The 22,296-nt window shown below is 35.7% G+C and overlaps 1 protein-coding gene across 1 annotated transcript in view; it reads left to right on the forward strand.

Annotated features, from left to right (window-relative positions):
* The window catches only part of FMR1 (fragile X mental retardation 1), a 24,899-nt gene extending 6,325 nt beyond the window's left edge, over positions 1 to 18,574 (forward strand). The window contains 10 exon segments of the mRNA XM_009889256.1: positions 3,421 to 3,591; positions 3,691 to 3,769; positions 6,607 to 6,716; positions 7,967 to 7,990; positions 7,992 to 8,132; positions 9,606 to 9,692; positions 11,924 to 12,119; positions 13,389 to 13,568; positions 14,442 to 14,524; positions 16,333 to 18,574. Of these exon segments, the coding sequence (XP_009887558.1) occupies positions 3,421 to 3,591; positions 3,691 to 3,769; positions 6,607 to 6,716; positions 7,967 to 7,990; positions 7,992 to 8,132; positions 9,606 to 9,692; positions 11,924 to 12,119; positions 13,389 to 13,568; positions 14,442 to 14,524; positions 16,333 to 16,494 (1,233 nt within the window). The 3' untranslated portion in view covers positions 16,495 to 18,574.
* The last annotated feature ends 3,722 nt before the right edge of the window (positions 18,575 to 22,296 follow it).

Here is a 22,296-nt window from a genome sequence, read left to right on the forward strand (position 1 = left end):
CACACATATATTTTTTCATAGTTTGTAGCATAAAATAACTAGCCATTGTTACATGAATAGTGCCATGTTTTCAATAACTTTGAAATACTTTTTTTTAAAAATAGATGGGGTTTAATATGGCATCATACTGAGATGGACTAGAACTGGATCTTGCAAAAGACCACAGTGAAAATGAGAGATGGTAGGGGTCAGACTGATGTTGGTAGGATGTACAAAGGGATGGGTTTGCCTATAGGTAAAATACTAGAAAGTCATCTCACAGTAGATACAGCTTCTGATATTCCTGTGACTGGAGAGTGGGTGTTGACTGGCAAGAAGCTTGACTCATACTTGTCCATGGGAAAAAGAAAAAAAAGAAAGAGTAGGCTAGGAAATAAGGGGATCTTTAGACAGTAGAATTAACACTTCTTCATGGTTTTTCTCCTATCTACAAATCAGAAAAAATAGCAACGTTTCTGAAAAATTCTTTTTAGATGTCAAGAACTAGAAGTACCCATAGAACAATTGTAATTCAGTTTTACACGGGTGTGTACCAGCTCTGTTACTGTGGAGCCAGGTTTCATTCTCCACCCCAAGGGTTACATCTGTTTAGTTTTAGTTTGAAGTGGGCTGTGGTGTAGTAGTTCAGGCCTCTTGTATGCAATAGGTGCACTCACTGATAAAAAGTTCTTTCTTCTGTTGTTCTCTTTCTAGTCTTTTGATTTCTGTATTTCAGAGCTGTAATCGTAGTTTGTTTAGGTCTTGATTCTTTTCAAGACCGAGAAAGGACCAGTTTCTTGTCAGTGGTGTTCCTTCTTGAGCACCCCACTGTAGCTCTTCAGTAATCCATTCTTCTCTGTCTTCCTCCAGAGCTGACGATTGTGTGGGCAGTTTACCTCTTGAAGTGCAAAGTATTATTTTGGAGGTGGGAAGAACAACAGCCTCTTTAGAGCTAATTCTCTTTACATGCCCCCACAAATGCATGCAGCAACAGCTGTTGTCATTGATTCCTTTCCCAGTCTAATCTTGGATTCTTGCTGTCATTATAAGGTTGAACCTTTTTGCTCCTGTGAAGAACTCGAGAACTTCATTGGTTCTCACTAGAAGACCAGACTTAAGTTTCTACCTGAGAAGTACTGAAGTGAAGGTTGTGCAATAAATATATACAGTTATAATTTGCTTGACAAAAGTTGGCTCGTATTCTTCAGGTTGGCATTTGTTTCCTGTACTTATAATAAATATAAAATCAAGTTCAGCCAAACTTGAAAAGCTTCAGATAGTAAAAGTTACACTCATGATTTCTGAGAAACTGAGATACAAACAGACTGCACATGTCCTTCTGCAGATGAAATATTTAGTAGACACTTTGAGCTTTACTATGTTATTATTAATAGCTCATTGTTTCCATCAAATAAACTCTTTTTTTGTGTCTTACTCTCTGAACTGTAAATATCTGCCACTTTTTTCTTCCAGCAGTTTTACCTTTCTTGCGTTCTAAGCCGTAATCACTAGACGAGCTTCTTCTGGTAGTTGGTTTTTTTCTTTCCATTTGTTTTATCTTATACCTTCTTTTCTGCATATTAGCTTCTTGACTTGCATGGCTCTACTTCTCAAATGTGACTTTTAGAGCATCAAGTAAAATAACCATTTTTTTTCTTGTTTGTGTTCTTTGCCAATAGATGTGGCTTAGTTGTTTTTTTGCCATAGTAAAAAGCCTGAATTTACAAGTGTACTTTTGCATTGTGGTTCATATTTTATTCTGTCTAAATGCAATTTAGTCGTGGCCTCTAAGTAGGTATTTATACATTAATTGCATATTTGTTTCTTATTAATTTATTGGAAGGAAGTAGAATACAGAATTTCCTGTGTTTAAAAAAAGTATCTTTTAATACATAATTTACATAAAAGCTGTTTTATATAAATGTACAGAAAATATATATATTTCAGTACAAGCAATAAAACTACAGTTTGTCATAGCCAAGGTCCCCAGTGATGTTGTAGCTTCACGTTTCCTATGTAGCATAGATGGTTGTGTTACGATCTGATCAGTGACTTGATCATCCTGTTCTCTACTCATAAGGCAGTCTGTAACAGATCTCAACTGGTAAATCGGCATTTGGATTACCTGTTAGAATGTAGATCTGTGAGGATTTAAAATAACGTTTGCTTTCAGTGTTGTCTGTACTGTAGTTAAAGTGTTTGATAGAGCTCCCTGAGTATATCAAGCATTTCATGACACTTGGGTACCTACACCACTATCTACTGCAGCCAGTTCTCTCTGACAGCCATTTAGCATAGGATGTTTATCAACAGCTTTAAGCAGGAGTGGGTCAGATAATGGTAGCAGTGTTGCTGGGATGGAGTAGGACTTGCTGTGGGCACTTTCTTGATGTTTTCTCAACCTCTGTAGGGCCTCGTGTTGCTGAGGTTAAACTGCTAATTTAACATGTGCTTGTTATGCCTTCACAGTAGTTCCAGCTTTGATTGCGATGCAGAAACGTGTATAGGAGATATCTATCTATCTATCTATCTATCTATCTATCTCTTGGCTCTGGAAGATAATATATAGCTTTATCTTTTTTCTTCCTTGTAAAATACTCTTTCCATTTAACTTAGAGAATTTCCAACCGTGATAATTATCTTCCCTCAACGGATTAAACTATTGTTACTTTCCTGTGTTCTGTTATGCTCAGACTCTTGTGGATGGTGTCCACGTTTTTATGTAGGAATTTTACTCACTATAGTAAATAATGACTTTTTTTACCCAATCTGTATTTGCTCTTCTCTGTAGAGTTGAGTACTATAACCTCCTTTAAGTGTATGACAACTTCATTATCATAAACAATATATATTTTGTTTTGTATGTTTGTATCTTACTGATTTCTCTCCATATATTTCTTTTAGTTCTCACAGTGACCCAACTTAGTGATATTCCTGTTTTATATATAGCACGAGCATCCTATAAGAAAACTGTCTGTTTTCTGAAAGTATGAAGAGGCTGTGTAGGAGAAACTTAGCAGTCATTGTTTCAGTCTTTTTAAACGTGTTTTTTTGCTCTTGAAAAAAGAAGTGTCCACTTATCTTTAACAGTTTCCCAACTTGCTTGATAGGTTGTGAACTGCATGCAATTCAGCATTTCCCGAGTGCTTTTCCTTGCACTCATGAGGTCTGTTCATGCTGATAATCTCGGCCACCTGGGATTGACAGGGGCTGTTCGTATCAATGCAGGATTGTATGGGTGTTGACGAAATCTAGGTTTCCTGCATGTTTGGGTATTTTCAGGACCATCAAACTCCCCAGTGTACTACAGGATATTTTTTTAAAATCTTCCCTCTGTTCCCAGCTCTCTTCTGCATGCTTGCTGTGTTGGTGGAAGCTTTATACAATTAAGAAAATACTGAAACTGGGGGTTTTGTAAGCTAATGTTATATTTTTCTTCAGAGTTCCAGACAGCTTGCGTCGCGATTTCATGAACAGTTTGTTGTACGTGAAGACCTAATGGGTTTGGCCATTGGCACTCATGGTGCTAATATTCAGCAAGCCAGAAAAGTCCCTGGAGTGACTGCTATTGATCTTGATGAAGATACTTGCACATTCCATATTTATGGAGAGGTAAGTTCCCTTCTTTAGCCTTTAAAAAAACCAAAACAACCCCAAAATGAAAACTTGAGAAAGTGGATCTCATTTTTCTCATACCTCTATCTATTTTAGGATCAAGATGCAGTGAAAAAGGCAAGAAGTTACCTTGAATTTGCTGAAGATGTCATACAAGTCCCAAGAAATTTAGTAGGTATGTCAATTCTGGAGGCTACCTGTGACAATAAGCAAAAATGCCTTGTGAGAAGTGTTTTTTACTTTTAGAATGTTGTCAGGGCAAAAATTTGAAGAAGTTCTCTTTGTAAAAGGGTTCTAGGTGGTACAGAGTTTTGGGGTTTAGGTTTTTTGTTTTGTTTTCCAGCTCCATGCAGGATTTTTATGGCCACATTTACCTTCGATACATAGTAAGAAATTACCTCCTGGTTTGCAGTTCAGGGATATCTTAAACTAGAAGCAATGTGTTGATGCTTAAATATAAAGTAGAATAGCTTCTGGTTTGAGCCAAGGAATTAAATTACTTCTTCCAAAGATGTCCAGAGATTAGTTCAGCTGTACAACAGTTGAATCTGCAGTCTCATATTTTCCTAGTATATTTTGAATAATTTCTTTGACTTGTATTTGTCTTTTTTCCTGTCCTTTTTACATCTGAAATACAGTTTGTTGAGAAGCAGCACTGTGGAATGAACTGAAAGCCTAGTTAAGGTACCCAATGATCAAGAAAATACCCCAAAGACAATCTAACAGATTTCTGTTATCAAACACCCTAAAAAAGTCCTCAAGAATTCATGCAGCACTTGTGTGTGTGGGGAAATCTTTTGATGATCTTTCGATGCTACAAAGCAACATAAAAATATATGGCTTAATTCAGTAGACAAGAGAAGAACAGGAGAAATACTATACAGTATAACATACCACTAAAAGCAAATACTTTAATAGGTTGTCAAGCAGTGTGTTAAAGCAGTATGAAATTTTTCAGTGGGACAAGTACTTACAAAAGTGGCCCTACAGCTCTGGAATTGATTTTAAAACAGTCGTTTTCCCTTTCCTACTTCCTCCTCATTCTACTGGTGATTAGTAAAAATGATAAGCTGCCATCATTATTTTAACTTGCGGTTTTAATTTCTTTTTGTTTTCTGTTTAGAACTTCATTTTGGCAGTTCTTCATTTCTACTCTGCTTCTTGGCCTGGATCCTGTAGAATATAAAATTGACTAAACCATATGTTATATCCAAAATAAGCTATGTTTGATAATTTGCTTTTTTAAATTTCTAATAATTTGCCAGAAAACTAAATAATTTGCTTTAAAAAGCCAGAAGACACTTTTCCTTTTCCTACGTTATTGATGTGCTGATTTATTTTTTTTTATCTAAAGAAAATGCAAACATCTGGCTTTTTCTACTTAATGATCCTTTAAAAAATTTCAAACCGGACAAAAACAAACAACAAGAAAATCACTCAAGATGTTGCTTTTTTTAAAGGATGTATGGAAATGTATAGCCTGAAACATAGGATAAAAATATATGCATACAGTCCTTAATTATTTTTGAAGATTTTTATGTATGTTGCTGAATTCTAACTAAAACCAAATATTTAAAAAGATGTTTTTCTTTCATTGGGACAACCACTGTAAGAGTAATTCTTTTCTTTTTACTTGGTTTTCTTTTTTCTTTTTTGTTTGTTTTACTTGACTTTTTTAAATCACTAGGCTTTTTTACATTTATCACTAAGCTACTGTTACATTTGCCCATGATGTGTAACGGAATAAAGTACTCAGAAGTTTTTGACTCTCAGAGCAGCCTTTGTCATCAAGGAAGAACTTACTGGCCATCTTTTGTCATGTTTTCTGCAAATACGTAGGATTTAAAAATTCATTGTAGAAAAATTGAAATGCAAAAATGAAAAGTTATTTAGCTTTGAATAACATGAGCAATGTCCTCTGTGATTAAAAGTGGGTTTAATTTGCTTTTAATGAATTAATTGTATTGGCAAAACAATAGCTGTCATGCACTCAGTATTTTTACCTTTATTTCAGTCATGTGGCTGTGAAAAAGGTTACAAGTTTGCCAGCAGTTTTGTTAAAAAAAAAAAAATACTTATTTCTGTTATATGCAGAAACTATTGCTTTTACATTGCTCTTTAAGCTTTTTAGTGTTATGATAGAAGGATATGACCTTTCCTCATTACCTTCCAAGCAGCTCAGTTTTCCTTTCCACTTTTGGACAGACAGTTATTTTGCTTAGTTTTTATTTTCATTGTCTCAAATTGCAATGTCTGGTTCCAAAGACAAATATATGCATTACTGGCATTAGAGTAGAATTTTATTTCTTTTTTTCTTTGACTTTTTAATGAATTATAAACTACTTCCAAATATCTCAAAAAAAGCTCTGTTTCAGAGACGAGAATTTTGTGTATTGTTCAAATAGTATCTTTGGTAATTTCAGAAAATTTTGTCAACTAAAATTTTAGTGAACGGATGAAGAGTTTTGCTTTGTTCTCTACCCAAAAGGTAGTTACAGAAGATATTAGGGCATTGTAAGAGGGGTTTTTGTTTGTTTGTTTGTTTTTTAAATGCAACCAGCAATGTCTATTTGTAAACTACTGAAGTTATTTTAAACCTACCAAAGCAAAGCCAAATAAACGTGCAAGATACAGAATATTTCTGTAATCAAGATGTGTAATTTCTAATTGTTTTGTACAAAGGTAAGGCATTTGTGATTTGAATTTCCTTTTTTCTCTGGTAGGAGCTTTGAAAAAGTGAATTATACTCAGTAACAAACTTTGATAATAAAGTACCTCTTTTCCTGTATGCTGCAGTGGTTGCTTTGCAACATTACCAAAATTAATGCCCCAAGCTTACTTAGACATTTTAGTTCATGGCTCGTTAACTAAATCTTTGTTTTGGAGTATTAAGTTGTTTTTGACAAGTTCTTGCACTGGTGTTAAATAGCCTTGTTTAATTAGAATACAGTAATACTCTCAGGTTTGGGGAAAAACCCTGAAGGTGGAATGTTCTGTATGTTCTTTCTGTAGGAAAAGTAATAGGAAAAAATGGAAAACTGATTCAGGAGATAGTGGACAAATCCGGTGTTGTAAGAGTGAGAATTGAGGCTGAAAATGATAAAAATATTCCACAAGAGGAGGTATGTTTTCAGTTAATGTTATTTCTGTATGTGCTAATCGGTGGTTATATTCTACCCAGTGATAAAATAAATTCTTACCTGTATCTTTGTAGTGGTAAGATAAAGTTTTGATTAATGTGTGTTTTCTCTGATGGAATCTATATTTCCTTATTAATGCTATGGGAATTCTTATATAAATTTGGATTGTTATCTGTGTTTGAAAAATGCTTTATGAAATTTTTTGATGATGCACCTTCTTAGAGATTTAATTTTATTCCTTGTAGAAGCAGTGACCTTTTTCCCAGCCCTTGCTAAGCTGTAAATCATTATTTGTGAAACTTACTGCTTTCATTCATTAATTTGCTTTGAGTTCGATCTCTTAGTTTTACCTGGTTTAAACTTTTACTACTGATTTCTTACATTGTAATGAAAGTTTGTGGTTTATGTATATACCTCTCTTTTTTCAAATATTACCTACATTCACAGTAGCCTGTAATTGTAACCTAAAGAAAAAAACAAGTGTGGACATGAAGGATGTGATACTCCAGGTTTGCACAGGAAGGCTATCAGCCTTGTAAAGGGCCTAATGAAGTCTTGAACGTTGTAATTTGAGGTTCTTTTACGTGGGGCTGTGTTGAGGGGAAAGATTGCAGATTTGCAAGGAAAGCTTTGGGCGTGAAGCTTTCAACATCTCAATGCAAAAAGATTCCCTGAAATTTCAAATGTGAAATGTGCTTACAGAAAACCAAACTGTCTTTAATTTACCTGTAAATTTAAATATCTACCAGGTAAGGAACCTTTGCTACTTTGAATAAGATGTGGAACGCATCTGTGGAACCCTTACGTTCTCACTTGAGTAGTTATTTCACTTTCTGTATTATAACTGTAAAACTATTGTTGAAGACCCGCAATGTGATTTCCATCTTTCTATAAGTGGTGCCTAAGCAATTAAGTAAGTTTTTTTTCTACGTTAATAGTTTTACATCTATCTGAAAAGGTAAAATAGTTGATGTTTAGATTTAAAGGATTCACTGCTATATCATACTTCATTTCTAATGATAAATTCTTGCAGCATAAAATTCTTAAACTAGCTTAATAAGCAAGAGGGTTCTATTGTTGCTGCAGGCTAAAACTTTCAACATTTTTAATGTGTCGGTGTGCAGAATAAGAGAAGGGTGAAAGAGCAAGTGGTCATGGCTGCAATTAGTATGTCAGGTTTTCTTTTTTTTCTTTGGGCTTGAAAAAGCTTATTAGTGTTCTTCAAAATACAGCTTCTATAGATTAACTTGAAAGCTATTTTTACTGGCCAAGGTCTGCATTCATACTTCTGTTTTACCTGTTACTGGCATTGCTAACACTGGTGTTGCTTACGCTGCTTCATGTGTTAGTTGTGTCATACCAGGAGCAACACAGAAACCTGAGATCAAATCTTGGCAGGTAAGGGTTAGTTGTTTTAAGTTTATTTGTAAACCTAAAATACCCCAGATAATAAAACATTTCAGTCAACGATGCCTGTGGCTAAAGGATTGCTAATGCTCATGAAAGTTAGTGTTAGTGTTGAGGTTTCTTAGGGTTAGAGGGTTGTGTAACTATTTTTTTTCTTCTTATTTAATGCAAATGTTTAAGATCTAACAAAAGTTGTTTGTATGTAAAAGAAGAAGAAAAAAATCGAAAAACTCAAAAAGACCTAAAAAGCAGAGACAAACTATAGACTTACCACTCTTAGGGAACTTCAGTGTACTGTGCATGTGTTAAGATGTTTGTGTCTCAAATAGCTTCACTTAAAAAAACAAAACAAAACAAAAAAAAAACCCCACAACTCCTTTGGAATGCAGTCCTGTAAAGGGTATGCGTAAGTGAAAATTAAAGGTGTCTTTAGAGGTCATGATGAGATACCAAAAAAAATTTAAATGAATTCAGTAGGCGTAGCCAAGCTCTGGGTCTCCAATGGCATAGGTTTCAGCAGCTGAGGTTTTGAGACTTTCAGGTTGACTTCTGCAGTCCACAGTGAAGTTTATACTGCCATGGTGAGGCTGCAGCTGGTACAAGAGTCAGGTAGTTTAAAGCTAGCTTGTGGGGTCTGCGTGGGCTGCAGTCACACCTTTGAGATCTGCATAGACCTATTTTAGTGCCAGGAGTTTTGGTGTGGAAATTATCCTTGTATCTGCTAAAGTTTAGGGTTTTTTAGCACTCAGGGCCACTTTTAACTAGATTCCTTAGCCTACTTTGGCTGCTTAAGTTAGTCTTTAGATATTTTATCTCTAAGTGTCATAATTTGAGGCATTTCCAGCTTTACATTTTTCAGGTATTTGTTGAATCGCTTAAATAATACGTGTGAAACTTAAAATAAATGGAAGGTGGCAATCATTACTTGAAACTCAAACTCTTATTTCTTGAATATTTTTTGTTTGCCTTTTACAAATTGAGAGATACTCAGAAGGATCAAGTTTTGTTTTATGATGCGGTGTTAATTGATAAACATTTTTTAAAAGTAAATTCAAATGTTTCTTTACTGATGCGTAGCCTAAAAGAACCTAGTGTGAGAGAGCAGATGTGTTCAGCAAATGTGGTATTAACTTTGAAGGGAGGAAACCTGAAATGCTTTGAATTGACTCTTCAGTTTTTTTAATTTTTTCAGAAAAATAAATGGTGGCATTGTGATACATACTCTAAATTTTCTTATTTAAAATAAGCTCTCTGCATAAAGGGAATTGGTCTACATGATCTAGTCAACTTTATTTATACTTTTTATTTAAATTTATATTTCAATATACTATTATCTAATTTATTTTTTGATATATGCTTATCCATGTTGTAAAAATAATTTTCAAGTTTTCGAGCAATATGTTTGGTTCTCTTCAGTATTTGATGCCTAATAATAACCATATGACTACTGTTAATGTGTTTTAGGGAATGGTACCATTTGTGTTTGTGGGAACCAAGGATAGCATCACTAATGCAACTGTTCTTCTGGATTATCATCTTAATTATTTAAAGGTGAGGAAAATGATGCTGCTTTACCATGGAAATTTTTCGATCAATACTTAAGACTGTAACAAGACGATGATCAAAATCTGTTCAGGCCCCAAAGACTGTTGGAAAAATTGGTGTTGTAACAGGCTTTCAGTCTAAAACGGCTTCTTGTAAAAGCAATGTTTTATTAAAAGAATCGTTTATCTTGAGGGGGTGAAAAACATGTTTCTCAGAATGCAAAATACAAAGGAATAAGGAAAAAACTATCTCACAAAATGCTGACAACTTTATGTACAAGGAATAGTCAGTCCCTCATGCAACTGCAAAGCAAGCACAGGGTTCTATGCAGAGATCTTGTATACGGTGGGCATTTCATTCTGAAATCCTAAACTTCTTTTTCTGTAGTTAATTGACATTTCATACTTGAGGATGTTTTGTAGGCAATTTGGCTTTCTGTGTTGCGTTTGCCTCTTGGCTCCATAAGCACTGCAGACTACTGGAGAAGTTGTCTTTTGTACAGGGAGCAAAAATAGCCCACGTTATTGCTTACAGTTACTTTTGCTTATAGCTATTATGGCCAGATGCTCAATATTTAATGGCAGGGCCAGATGCTAACAGGGACTGCTTTGAGTTCATTTAATTAAATATATTCTTGCATTTCTTTTGAAACTCAAGACCACTCTTGTTTTGATACATGTCGAGTCTGTGCCATAGCTATCATTGAGTGTTCTAGAATGCTAAAATTTCTGTACATAGCTAAAAGAAACTTTTTAGTACAAGTATTAGAAGTTAGAAGAAACTACTTTTCCCTTACTTATCTATGCAATAACTGTACCTTTTAATCCTGCTTGTGGAGCACTGGATTTATTAGTTTTTTGGAGCAGAGATACAGCAGCTCTGCAGCTATCAGGCAGTACAGGCAGAGAAGGACCACGTGAAAACTAGTACTAAAAATCAAGCTTCTTTCTTGCATGCTCACTATTTCAGAATATAAAGACACAATCTGAGTGTGCAGGGATGAATTTGGGAAAGCCAAAGTTCATCTGGAGTTGAACATGGCAAGGATGTGAAGGGTAACAAGAAGGGCTTCTACAGGTCTATTGGCAGCAAGACGCAGGCTTGCTGCTGAATGGAGTAGGGAGGGAACTTGGTCACAGAGGAGAAAGATGAGGTACTGAATGTCATCTTCACTTTGGTTTTATTATTGATAAGATTTGTCCGAAGAATTGCCAGGCCCCTGAAAACAATGGGAGAGTCTGGAGCAGTGAAGACTTGCCCTCCCTAAAGGAAGATTGAGTTAGGGAACATCTTGGGGGGAAAAAGAGATACACACAAGTCTGCAGGACCCGATGGGGTGCATCCCTGAGTGCCAAGGGATCTTGTCAAAGCCCTAGCTGGACAAGGTGACCTCCACGGGTCCCTTTCAATATCACACTGAAACTTTCATCAATAACTTTCTCCCTGATATAATTAAAAAAAAAAAAGTGGCTGCCAGTTTTTGATGCTTGCTAGACAACATCTGAAACTGACAAAAGTATTCTCTAAATATATGTTGCTGTAGATAATTATTGTGCATGTCTTTTCTGGTAGTTGTGTGGTAAGAATTCTGCGTGCTGGCTGTTACATGCCTGAGTTACAGCACTTTGCTCTCTCTGCATTTATGCTTCCTCACTTCCCTGGTAGTATTCATTGTAATTAGGTAGAGTTTAACAGCAGAGTAACCTCTAGCCCCTATTTATGAAACAACATTATTGCATCGTAATTGTTTAATAACTTTGGTATTTGTTACATGCAGCAGTGTAAGAAACTTCTGTTGGAATCTAAAAAGTTTAAATTATACCATTGTTGGAAAGCTATAAATGGATGATATTACTGTTTTCAAAAATAAAGAATGTTACTTTCTCTATTTAAAAATGTTTAACTTAAGGGTAAAAATCTCGTCAATTTAATACTGAAGTATAGTTAATTGTGTCTTCTGAAACAGTTGATTCGAGTGCTTTTTCTTGATAAATTTTTTTTTTAAACAAACCTAAACTTGCCAACTGTGCCAGAGGGAAAATTGTATTGGTAACAGATTTGGAAGCTTGAAAGTATTTTTTTGGTAAACAAATTATTCTCAAAGCTGAGTTACTATTTAAGTATTAAAGAGATTATTAGTTGCAATACTTCAGTGCTCTTTCTTTGAGAGCTGCATGTCTACATTCAGATCATTAAATAGTGGTTACATATGACTTGCTCTGCTTGTGTTTGTGTAGGAAGTAGACCAGCTGCGTTTGGAAAGATTGCAAATTGATGAGCAGCTTCGACAGATTGGAGCTACTTCTAGGCCACCACCAAATCGTACTGATAAAGAAAAAGGGTACATGACTGATGATGGTCCAGGACTTGGACGCGGTAGTCGACCTTACAGAAACAGAGGGCATAGCAGACGTGGTCCAGGCTATGCTTCAGGTAGGCAACTAAAAGTACAGTTACGGTTTTAAGAGTGGCCTATTGGTCTTTTGATATCTTGAAAAAGACTGGACTTGGAAACAGAGCTGTTCAAATATTAACTGAATTTCTGTTTTAAGATTATATAAAGCTTTATGCTGTGGAAGGTACTCTGAAGTAAAATGTAGTACGTAATCTAAACCTATTTCCGTGCAGTTCCTGTCTCTTACGGCATGCTTATGTCTTCTACATTATGAACTGTTTAGAGCAGGGGTTTTTATTTTATCTCTATTTTGAACAATAATAAAGCCTCAGTTTTCATTTGAGCCTGTAAGAGGCTATCTTAATGTAAATATTTATAAGTGAAAATACTGGGTAGCTCAATTTGCAGAAAAAGTTATTTTCCTCATATAAAATTGAACTCTTATCTCTTTACTAAAAGAGCATGGTCACCAAAATATAGTATTCCTTTTTAAAGCCTTGTATAACTCACTAATGAATAGTTTTCAGGATTGTGGTGCTTCAGACCAATCTATTACTTCATTATCCATACCATAGGCCAGCTGACTGAAAGGCCTGTAGTATGAGCTGGATAAGACAGTCAGCTTACGTTCTAGATGATACAAAATTCATGGTTTTGTGCTGAAGCCCTTTTACTATTTTTAGAAGATGTGAGCTCACCTGGCTGATAATTACAGGGTTACAAGGGGGGAAAAAAAGGGGGGGCAAAAGAACCAGCTTTCATCATGAAGGTGATTTGTTAACTGGAAAAATTGTAATGGCCAGTTACTTTGAATTTGAAACATTTCTAGCATTCTAACTTTGTTCTCTGCTTTTGTAGTGTGTGTTACAGGCTGTTTCGTGATGGAATTTTTTTCTTTTCATAGAGGAGGTGAGGGAAGACAGGACAGGTTATGTTCAGAACTTTCAGTTTTAGGAATATGGAAGAAAGTCTAGTCTGTTAGACCCCTAATGTTTTACTAGACTTGCTACATTTGCGTAGTAGATTCGATAACTGATAGGCTGATAATGCCAAGTAACTATAAACATGTGGCACGCTCCATTATTTATCTTTAAACACACTTCTAACTTTTATGTCTGTCCTGACTTTTTGAAGAAGTAACGTATATTATACACGTTTCTGTATTATGCTATAGAGGTTTGGAGGCAAAATGTCACAAAGCTGTCTAAAAAAAAAAAATTTTAAATATGTACTTTCTTTCATTCTGCTATAGTATCTTCATGCTAAGCTACACTGGCATGTTTGGATTTTTTTTATCCTCTTGATAGGAACTAATTCTGAAGCATCAAATGCTTCTGAAACAGAATCTGATCACAGAGACGAACTTAGTGATTGGTCAGCAGCGCCAGCAGAAGAGGAGCGAGACAACTACCTTCGCAGAGGAGATGGACGAAGACGTGGAGGTGGTGCAAGAGGGCAAGGAGGGAGGGGTCGCGGAGGATTCAAAGGTAAATGTAGACTTAAATTTTGAAAAAGAGGTCGGTGTTGGAATCCTTAAGCAAACTCACTTCTGTCAGCCTCTTGCTTTGTCAGTCTTTTAAATGGAGTGTTTTATTTCAGAGATGTTGAATGTTGAGCAGAGGGGAGTAATCCCTTCTTTTGACCTGTTGGCCACACTGCTACTAACACAACCCATTGTTCAGTCAGCTGTCACTGTTGCAAGAGCACACTCATGTCTTATTCAAGTTGTCTACCAGGACAGCTCCTTTTGTATGGGGCTGCTGCATACACAGTCAGTCCACAGCGTGTGCTATTGCATGGGGTTATCCTGTCGAAGCTGTGGGACTTCAGATTCATCTTTAAAGCTAATGAATTTTCTGTCAGCCCATTCCTTCAGCTTGTTGAGGTCCTTGTGATTAGCAGCCCTGACCCCCAGCGTATCAAACCACTTCCCACAGTTTGTCATCTGCAGAATCACTGAGGAGGCATTCCATCCCAGAGGCATTCCATCCCAGTGGCTCTTCATATGTGTATATTATATATATATATATATAGCCTCTTTTCCCTATATAAATAAATTGAGATGGCATTCTAAATCATTTGCTTTCCTAATAAGCATCTTGACTCAAGTTTGTGGGCTGTGCCATTGCATGTGGAGGTCAAGGAATCAAGTTCGTTTTTGAGTGGACATAGAAAAATCTTTTTCTTTAGTGATTCTTCAGCCATAGTTTAAGAACTGTTGCTATATGTTATTAAGGATATTTGTTTAATGTTCTTCAGCATGATAATTTTGAAGTAATTCTCTATTATGCGTGCATAAATTTTAAGGAAAAGAAGGTTATATGTCCTCGTCAAACAACTTAGTTGAGTAATTCTTACAGGAAATGATGAACAGTCACGAACGGATAACCGTCAGCGTAACTCAAGAGATGCAAAAGGGAGAACAGCAGATGGATCTCTTGAGGTAATTTTTCTCTTATTGGAACTCTGCACTGTTTAAAATTGCATAAGTGTCATATATAGACATTAGAGTCCTCAAAGCCACAAGCAACACAGTAGCCTTGTGGTTCCTTATTCCCTAATTCCCTAATCAGATCTACAAGAGTTCTGTGTCATTTTGTAACATATACACAGGAATATCAATATATCAAGCTGTGTAAAGATGCAACTCCATAATGTGAGCTTAGCTCTCCCTTTGGTTAGAACTCTGATCACGAGTCCCAAGGATTTACTAACCAGCTTGATTTCAGTCTTTGTTCTTACTAGCTTTTTGTTTTTAGCTTTTCTTTCTTGCTGCGTTGTGTATTATTTGTCGCCTATATACCTGAGGGAGGAGAATCCTTAACGCTTTATATAAAGAGAGAGTGTGTTGTAGCCAGAATCTTCAGAGTAAGAAAGATTAAACTTCAGAAACTACCTTCACTGCTAAATGAAACATTTGCAATTGAAGGCTGTGCAATCTAGAAAGTAAGTTAAAAATGTGCATCAAGAAAATGTTCAAGTCATATATTGAAATATTTTATAACTTGAAATATTTTATAGCCTTTTATAAAGATATTTCTACAATTTTTTCAAATATGTTTTGCTGTGTAAAGTTACTCAGGCTGACATTTTATGTGTATTTGCTAAAAAAAAACCTACATGGAAACTGTTCTTGCTTCATATGATAACATACAAACCTTCTACCATCTCTTACCGCGTAGGATGAATTGTGTTGGGAGGAAGAACAGTGAGCAGCTGCAAGCTGCTGTCTTCTGTGTGGTGTTACCAGGAGTCATGATTCTGATGGGAGACTATCAGACTCTTGGTTTGGTTTTAGAAAGCTTGTTTAATAAGGAGGGGGGGGTGGATGGAAAAAGTGACCAAATGCTTAGTTTTCCAAGTGTGAGTGTTGAACTTGAAGGTGTAGTACCTGGAAATGCAAACAATTAATGTGCCAAAAAAAAAAATTATGGCTACGGAACTTTTATATTTAATTGCTAATTAACGTATAAAGTTTGAAGTAGGCAGTGGAGAACTGTGATTCTGAAAAAGAGACTAGAGCACTTAACAACACGTCATGATTTTTTTCTGTTGCTCCGAGATGCAGATGAGATTATATTCTATATGAAAATAAGTACCTGCATATCGTTGAAACCTGACTGATCAAGTTGTAAAAAAATTTTGTAATATTTCAAGGAATGAGGGCTAACCCTCTTTACAAGCATAAAAATTTTGCTTTCAAAATGTTTTTTTTTAAATTTTTTTATGAACACTTAAATAGGCTGCAGAAGTCGTTTTGGTGGATTAAATGAAACTTTTTAAGATGCACAGGGTGGCTGGGTAGATTGTCCTTTTTTTTTTTTAGTGTTAGTATCATTTGATGGCAGGTTTTCTATGTTTGGTTGGTTGGGTTTTTTTTTAAAAAAAAGAGTTTGTGTGCAACAAATAGAAAGTTGAATTCCTGAAAGTGAAATGATGTTTCAGAGTTCTGTCTGCTATTAGTTGTTCAGCTTTCTCTTGCACAAACACACTGGAAAAAAGTTTTCTTAGCTTCCAGGGCTAGGTAGAAAGGAGGTTTTTTGGTTTTGTAGTAGGTGACATATTTGAACAGAAAAGAATTCACACTCCCTCCATTCAGCTGGCTACATTTAACAAAGCCATAAGGGTGTGGTGCTATTGGTCTTCTGACTATTTAATAAATAGTGCTCCTCCCAAGGCTGTTAAGGTAGCAAATGCGTAAGGGGTGGATGAAAGGAAGAGAATGCTTTATATAACTCTGACTTGTTCCAGATCAGAATTGACTGCAATAATGAAAGGAGTGTCCACACTAAAACATTACAGAATACCTCCAATGAAGGTAGTCGGCTGCGCACGGGTAAAGAACGTAATCAGAAGAAAGAGAAAGCAGACAGCGCAGATGGTCAACAGCCGCTGGTGAATGGAGTACCCTAAACTGCATAATTCTAAAGTCATATTTCCTATACTGTTTCAGTAATTCCTATTCCATGTTAGAGAAACTTGTTAGGCCAAAGACAAATAGTAGGCAAGATGGCGCAGGGCATGAAATGAACATATGTTCTCCGTTAGCCTTTTTTAACATCAACAGTATGCAGTTGTTTTCAGAATAAGAAGTTATTCAAATATTTGCATAAAAATATCTGAATTTCTGAAAATCGCTTTCAAGTACATATTGCAGTTCAAACAATGAAAGATTCTTTTTTTTGTTTGTTTTAAAAATACTGAGCTGTGCATTGGTAAACTTTCTGTTCAGTTGTACCATTTTAACACATCGGGTCAAATTCACTGCTCAATTTCAATTTTCAGAATAAATAGTGTTTGCAGTAATCAAATTGGCTTCTGTTTTCAATCTAACTTACAAGTTCTTCATGAAATGCTATGTCGTTTTATGTCCTGTGTCAGTTCACATCCTGGTCCACCTTTTTCAATATTTTAGTGGACTCTGAAATATGTGTGATGTAACAATTGTCATTTTCATTAGCAAAAAAGTTGTATGATCTGTGCCTTTTTTATATCTTGGCAGGTAGGAATACTATATTTGGATGCAGAAATCAGGGAAGATGAGTTGGTAACACTAAATGTAAAATATATGTAGCAATCCTTGTCAGACATTAGTACTTTATAGACAAGTGCATGCTTTCCATAATTTTTTCCTTACATAAACATTGAGTTAGACAGTTATAAGAATAGGAAATTTATTTTGCACTGAAGATTTGGCAAATAGTGTTATTGAAAAAGGGGTGTAATTTTTTTCTTTGTAGGCAGTACAGAAGCTTTTTTTTAAAAAAAACAAATAACTAAAAAACCTTTCCATTGTGGAAAATGAAAAAACTCATTGTTACTGAGGGAACAAATGTAACGTGTTCACAAGCAAGTAATGTGTGCCTGCTATTTGGCCAGATGACCAGTTGAAAGCGCTGATGTTTTTCATCCTCCCAAAATTTTTTGAATTGCTTATTTTAATTCGGGGACTATGTCAGGAGAGGTAGGAAGAAAATCGCCACGTGTAATGCCCTGGAAAGTACAGATCTAGTAGTTGGAGATACTGGAGTTAGAATAAAAATTCATCGTATTTGGGGGTACAAGGTCTGAGTTACCAGCCAATTTGAAGGTGTCACAGAATTTGATCCGAAGTACAGTCATACACCAGGGAAGGGTGGGAAGTGGTGGGAGGAGCTGTGCTTTCTTTTATTTCTGATCCCACATTAAACTTACTGGGCAAAACTGTATAAGGATGTTCATCTTAATCCATTTTTATTCGGATTACTCCAGAAGGAGAGCCACTGTTTGTGTACAGAGTTGTACAAACTTGACCTTGCCTCTGATGTATTTTGTGAGTTTTGTTTCTTTGCTTTTTTCATTATTTTTTTTTTCCTTGCATACAGGTGAGCATACTAAAAATGGCAACGAACTGCACATGATTTAACAAGTATAAAAATGTCTTAAAAAGTATTGCCAAACATTAATGTTGATTTCTAGTTATTTATTTTGGGAATGTATAGTATTTGAAAACAGAAATTGGTACCTTGCACACATCATCTGTAAGCTGTTTGGTTTAAAATACTGTAGATAATTAACCAAGGTAGACTGACCTTGTAATGTAACTGCTCTTGGGCAATATTCTCTGTACATATTAGCTACAACAGATTGGATTTTATGTTGACATTTGTTTGGTTATAGTGCAATATATTTTGTATGCAAGCAGTTTCAATAAAGTTTGATCTTCCTCTGCTAACTGATGTTGATGCAATCCTTACAAATGATTGCTTTTGAAAATCTCAACTTCAAGTAGAGAGAAAATATTTCTTTGTTTAGACTTTAACTGTAGCCATTGTTTATTTACAAGTTTTAGAAGACGTCTAAAATATTACCGGTTTTGAAAAATGTGGCACATAATGCTCAAGAAAACGCAGTCTAACTATGAAATGGTACATTACCTGTTGAGTTGTCACACTACGTGCACTATACTTCTCATATTCAGTGGTCGAGTTCACTAAGGTGCTAACTAGGTTAAATGTGAAATTACTAAACTACAGTCTGACTAATTAGCTGCATTCCATTTTCAAGTGCATTTTGGGTTACGACCTCTTTCGGTATTTGTGTGCTTAACATGTATCCCTTTCAATTCAAATTCCAGTGTTTTTAAATGTTATTAAATTTCAACAAATTAAACTGTGAATCTAAATGTACAATTTTATTTTGAAAAGTCATGTTGTTACAAAACTTAAAAGTGCAACAAATGTCTGATGCTTAAGTTCAGGTCCGTCCTTATTGGTAACTTATAAAGTATGGTCTAATGAATTAAAACTATTTTTTAAAATAAAGTTCTTTAAAAAGAGTGAGAGGTATTTGTGAATGATGCAAAAGTCTAAATTCAATAGGGTTAAGCTCAAAGCCTATGAAGTAGCAAATGCTGCTGAAAACAGAAAGTTTCTCTTTCCTTTCTTTACTAAATGCACTTTTCTTAATGATGGTGGGAAGTTAAGATTTGTTAGAGGTGGAAAAAATATTTTTATACAGCTTTTTTTTTTTTGAAACATAGATAAAAATCTCTCTTCTTTACGAGCATTCGTGAGTTCAAGAAGCAAATAGGTGTAGCTTCTTGAATACAAGTGTTATTTATTTATTTATTAACAAATTTATTTATTTATTTACTAACAAATTATTTAGTTATAGATGAGCTTTTTCAAGCCTTTGTGTCTCCAATATCAAATATTGTGTACCATGCTGGCTTTCAACAAGCCAGCAGCAAAACTAAGGACTGTGAGTATGATACTGAGTGTAGACTCTGTGCCCTTTGTAGGAGCGCTTACTGTGAAAGATAACTGATTTTCCTGAACTGCAGTATGTTTCTCTGCAAAACCCTTCAGTATAGAATATTAAAAGGGAATAGATTAATTAGCTTTCAGTGAGTATTCCTCAGTTTGCTTCAGGAACCCTGCTGTATGGTTGTGGTAAGCTGAGTTCTGTATTCATCTGCAGGAGGAAAGGTGGGTCTCAAATTTTTTAGCCTGCGTATTGTTAAATATTTCGTCTATTTCCAGAAACAGTAAGACGTGGAGTGGAACTCCTGTATGGAGGGGTGGGGAAAGATGTTGATATTGGTTCTGGTGGCTACTTTAAAGAACTTTGTAAAAAGTGACGAGGCATAACTTGATGTAATTTCTTCAGTAGTGTGTAATAAGCTTGTTTGTTGTCCACTTGAACTTAACAGTACTTTAAGTTTTCATCCTGAAGGGCACTAGTCACAGTCTTTTCCAGCTGTATTAAAATCCATGAAAATCAGGGTGACTAAAAGAACTTGTAATACCTAAACAGTAGAAGACAGGTTTATATATGTTATGAAAAGTGAGGTTAGCTCTTCTGAGTTAAGTGTTCTAAACAGATTCCCATTTGATCTGCAAGGTTCTCCTTGCTGGAGTTTCACTAGGCTTAAGTACAGTGTAGCTTTCAAGTCACACTTTTATGCTGTTTTCACCATCAAAAGGGTTCAATTTACTACAACAGCTCTTTACTCTTCAGCAGTATGAGTCTCACAGCAGCCTGTGGATCTTTAGCCTACATCAGGGGATTAGTCTTTTTCCTACTAACAGGTTTTTTTAGGTGTATCTGGCATCTGTCCCTACTACTTTCATGGTTATAAAGATCATCCATCTTGAGCAACTCATGATGGAGCTAAATAATTGCTACTAAACCGTGAATATGAATTAGTTGCTACTATTACTTTTCGATGTTGTTTAAAAACTTCTTTACAATAGGCTTCAAACCAGTAATTTGTGTGCTTTGAGTGCTGTATGGAAGTGGATAATAAAAAACAGCAAAAATCATAGATTATTGTTTTGTGTTTCTGCTTGAGGGTTCAATAGGACAAGACTTTTCCTTACATTTTTGCACTGAACATAATAAACTGATTTCCAATAAAAGCGGTTAATTTAAACCAAAAAAAATATCCTATGGATGTAGTCTGTATAAATGACTAAGAACTCGACTGTTGCGGAAATAGTATAACAAAGAATTATTTGGGGTGGTTTGGGGTCTTGGATGTGCTTTCTTGCCTAGTGGACTGAGGTTGAGCCTTAGGTATGGACTACAGTTACAGCAGGGAGAATCAACAGTCCTAAATTTAATAAAAAAGAAAATTAAGTGGTCAACAGAAAATTTTCTTGGATTCATGGCAGTCTGAAAAGTCCCCTATTTGTGCATCAGAAATGCATCATGCTGTATGCAGTATTCCGTGAGAGTAATTAACATGGAACATCTTAATTGCATGTGAAATCATACGCTTCAGAAAATGAAAAATGTTTGGTCTGTATTAGACATTTCTAAGTATCTCTTTGTTGGTGCTATCGATAGTGGCTGAGTCTGGTCTGCATATAGAATGAAACGATGAAATTGAGGATGTTGTATATTGTTGCTTATATTAGCAAGCTAATGTTGCAGATAAATTAGGTTACAAAAGACACACCCTTTAAACTCATTACCAAATTAATGGAAATGAAAATAAACCCCACAACATCGGCATGTGAATATATAACTTGTTTCAAGATCACTTATCTGTTCAGATGGATGTTGTAGCGCACCTTTTTTCTAAAATGTAACAAACTGCTTTAGGCAGCTCGACTGCCTGGAAAAGTGCTGATTTTGGGGCATCTGTGTTTACTTTAGCTTGCTTTTTTTTTTTTTTTTTAAACCACTGGTCTTGGTCTATTTAAAGAGCTTTTCCTTAAGAAAAGGAATGGAAATCTTTAAGATAGATGTGTGCTAGGCTTCAGATGTGTGCTTTTGCTTCAAATGTGCGGATATTTGGTGAACCCATGGGATGATCCTGTTGCCTAGTTAATTCACATTTAATGGGTTATTGGGAAGCTCAAACTTAAGCACTCTGACCAAACTTTGTTTTGAGAGGAGTGTGTTTTGATGTCCAGAGGTACCCATTACCTGGTCTGCACAATAGGGGGTGTTTCTGTGTTGCATGCTGAACTGTGATTGGGTTTAACTTAGTGAATTAGACTCTTACAAAGCTCTTAGTCTTCTACGGGGAGGGCTGATTTTTTTTTTCAAACTCTGTGCAGCCTATTTCTGGGCACTCTGATGCGTTTATCCCATCTGTACCGTTCATTCTGAGCTGCATTGTAGTAACAGGGAGCGCATTGTGATGAGCTTTGATTCCGCATCACTGTGCATAAGAAGTTTGTAGCTGCTGCACTCTGGATAGCTCTGGTCTTCCAACAGTAGCAGAGAAGACAGCAGAAGTAGTATGTAATGAGGAAAGCTGGAATTGTCTTTATCTCCCTTGTTTGCCTTCTCTCAGGAAGTGTTTTCCTCTTCCCAATTTGTCCGGGATGGCATTAGATTTTAATAGGTATCCTGAAAAACATGATTCCTCTCCTCTTAAGAAATAATTTCACATTTAACTACCAAAGCAAAGTTTCTCTGTGGGACAGAATGCGTTTGTATATTACTCTACCGAACAGGTTGATTCCAGTGGCAGGAAAGCTTTCCCCATTTAGCGGCAGGAGTGCAGAGGGAACAGGCCCTTCAAAGCCCAATACCTGTGTAAAGTGCAATCTTTCTTTTCCCTGTAGAGCACTTCAGCAAATGGGGTTCTCCTCCCTTACCAATGCTAATACAATAACATCTAGGTTTAAGCTGTCTTAGGAACTAAATATATGTGGTAATAGTTGAAAAAGACTTTTTTAGGGTAACAACAGGAGCAGTGGGCAAAGTGCAATATAG

The sequence above is a fragment of the Charadrius vociferus genome, unplaced genomic scaffold (genome assembly GCF_000708025.1).
Source record: "Charadrius vociferus isolate BGI_N301 unplaced genomic scaffold, ASM70802v2 scaffold7, whole genome shotgun sequence".
Taxonomy (NCBI): domain Eukaryota; kingdom Metazoa; phylum Chordata; class Aves; order Charadriiformes; family Charadriidae; genus Charadrius; species Charadrius vociferus.